The sequence below is a fragment of the Penaeus japonicus genome, unplaced genomic scaffold (genome assembly GCF_977035675.1).
Source record: "Penaeus japonicus unplaced genomic scaffold, GWHDUDI00000001_assembly GWHDUDI00000039, whole genome shotgun sequence".
NCBI lineage: Eukaryota > Metazoa > Arthropoda > Malacostraca > Decapoda > Penaeidae > Penaeus > Penaeus japonicus.
The window spans coordinates 22,519,569-22,522,068 of record NW_028234441.1 but is presented as its reverse complement, the minus strand read 5'-3'; the positions used below and the strand labels follow the sequence as shown (position 1 = coordinate 22,522,068).

The 2,500-nt window shown below is 52.0% G+C and overlaps 1 protein-coding gene and 1 pseudogene across 2 annotated transcripts in view; both read right to left on the bottom strand.

Annotated features, from left to right (window-relative positions):
* Window positions 1–2,500, bottom strand: part of LOC122248042 (uncharacterized) — a 203,449-nt pseudogene that overhangs the window by 144,738 nt on the left and 56,211 nt on the right. The gene's annotated exons all lie outside the window — the stretch shown is intronic.
* LOC122265391 (cadherin-like and PC-esterase domain-containing protein 1) overlaps window positions 528–2,500 on the bottom strand; it is a 4,900-nt gene continuing 2,927 nt past the window's right edge. Inside the window, exons 4-5 of the mRNA XM_086533519.1 lie at window positions 1,613–1,759; window positions 528–769 (exon numbers count right to left, since the gene is read on the bottom strand). Of these exons, the coding sequence (XP_086389645.1) occupies window positions 650–769; window positions 1,613–1,759 (267 nt within the window). The 3' untranslated portion in view covers window positions 528–649. The remainder of the gene's footprint in view (window positions 770–1,612; window positions 1,760–2,500) is intronic.

The following is a 2,500-nucleotide window of genomic DNA, read 5'->3' as shown; positions in this document are numbered from 1 at the left end:
AACAGAGTCAGAAAAAATACAGTAAAATAGATAGATAGACAGATAGATATATAGATAGAAAGCTAGATAGATAGACAGACATACAAATAGAGCAACAGGTAGATAGAAAGATAGACAAAGTAGAAAAACAGACAGAGACAAACAACAGATTGATACAAACAGATAGAGATAGATAGAGACAGAACAGATTGACAGAAAGACAGAATAGAGAGACATAGAGAAACAGAGACAGAGCAAATAAACAGAGACAGACAGAGAGACAAAGACGAAAAAGAAAGCCGGAATAGAGAGACAGAAAGACATACAGACAGAATATAAAAACAAGCATAGACAGAAGAGATAAACAGAAGGACAGAACAGACAGAACAGATAGAAAGAAAAAAGTAGGCATTGACAGACAGACAGAGAGAGACAGAGACAGACAGATAGCCATAAACAGACAGAGAGACAAAACACAACAGACAAACAGAAACCAAGAACATAAAGAAACAAAAAAAAAAAAAACAGAAAGAAAAAAATAACAGACAGATAGAGACAAGACAGAGAAAGACAGAAACCCAGACTAGAGACCCAGAACAGACAAACAAACAACCAAACAAACAGACAAACAGACAGGCAAACCACGATATATCATCCCTCCCCTCCACAATCATCTCCCAGGTGTAGGATGCTGGCAGATGGCGTTGGCCAGGATGCTGGTATAGACTTCGTTGATCTCACCATCGACGTGGTACAGGACCTCGCCTTCGGGTCGCCGCTCGCTCGTGACCTGTGGGAGACGCAGCAGAAGGAGGGAGGGAGGGAGATGGGGAGGGGGAGAGGGGTTGGAGGGAGGTGGGGTTGGAGGGGGAGGTGGGAGGGAGGGGGAGGAGGTGGGGGTTGGAGGGGGAGGTGGGGAAAGGGGTTGGAGGGAGGGAGGTGGACGGTGGAGGGGGGAAGGTGGGGGAAGTGGGTAGGAGGGAGGGGGAGGTGGTTGTAGGTGGAGGGGGAAGTGGGGGGAGGGGGAGGTGGAGGGTAGGAGGGGGAGGGAGGGAGGGAGGTGGGAGGAAGGGAGAGAGGCGGAGGGAGGGAGGTAGGAGGGATGGAGGAAGATGGAGGGAGGGGGAGAGAGAGAAAGGAGGGGGAGGTGGAGGGAGGGGGAGAGGAGGTAGGAGGGAAGGGGTAGGGGCAGATAGGAGGAGATAAAGGAGAGATGGAGGAGGAGGGAGAGGGGTAGGGGGAGGTAGGAGGCATTGGGATGGGGTAAGGAAGGGAGGAGGATGGATGGGTGGTGAAAGGTAGGGTGGGGGATGGGGGGTGGGGAGATTGGGTAATGAGGAGATGGATTAGAAAAAAATAGTCAATTTCTTTTCGTTATACAAGTATCAAACTGTTTCATTGCACCATAATCTTACAAAAACTACATATCATACATCATACAGCATATATCACATCATAAAATTACTAACGCACCACATCAGACGACACACCATACCACACACCACACCACACACCACACACCCACCACACCACACCACCCACCACACCCAACACCCCAAACACACCCCAAACACACCACACACCACACCAAACACCACCCACCAAACCACACCACACCACACACCATACCCACCTGATGAAAGTGACACGCACACTTCCCCTGAAGGAAATGCCTGTATCGCGCAGAGGTCATGTTAAACGTGTCCACAACATGATATCCTCGGTGCCTAGCATAGGAAGACAGGGAACGCGAGTGCTCCAGGAGGCGGGAGTGGTCGCGCTGGAGAGGGAGAGAGGGAGAGGGAGAGAGGGAGATGGAGGGAGAGAGGGAAGGAGAGGGAGAGGGAGAGGAAGAGGGAGAGGGAGAGGGAAAGGGAGAGGGAGTGGGAGATGGAGGGAGAGAGGGAGAGGGAGAGGGAGAGAGGGAGAGAGGGAGAGAGGGAGAGGGAGAGAAGGAGAGGGAGAGGGAGAGGGAGAGAGAGAGGGAGAGGGAGAGGGAGAGGAAAAGGGAGAGGGGGAGGGAGAGATAGGGAGAGGGAGAGAGGGAGAAGGAGAGGGAGATGGAGAGAAGGAGAGGGAGGTTGATAAAGGGAGGGAAGAGGGAGAGGGAGAGGCAGGTAGAGGGAGAGGAAGAGGGAGATGGAGAAGGAGAGGAAGAGGAAGAGTGAAAAGGAGAGAGGGAGAGGGAGAGGGAGAGGGAGAGGGAGAGAGGGAGAGGCAGGTAGAGGGAGAGGGAGAGGGAGAGGGAGAGGGAGGATGATAAAGGGAGGGAAGAGGGAGAAGTATAGGGAGAGAGAGGGAGAGGGAGGGAGAGAGGGAGAGGGAGAGGGAGGATGATAAAGGGAGGGAAGAGGGAGATGGTGAGGGAAAAGGAGGAAGATAAAGGGAGAGGAAAGGGAGAGGGAGGAGGAGAGGGGGGAGGGGGGAAAGGAAAGAGAGAGAGAGAGAGAGAGAGAGAGAGAAAGAGAGAGTGAAAGAGGAGAAAATACAGGATTGGGAAGAGAAAAAGAAAATCTTAGTC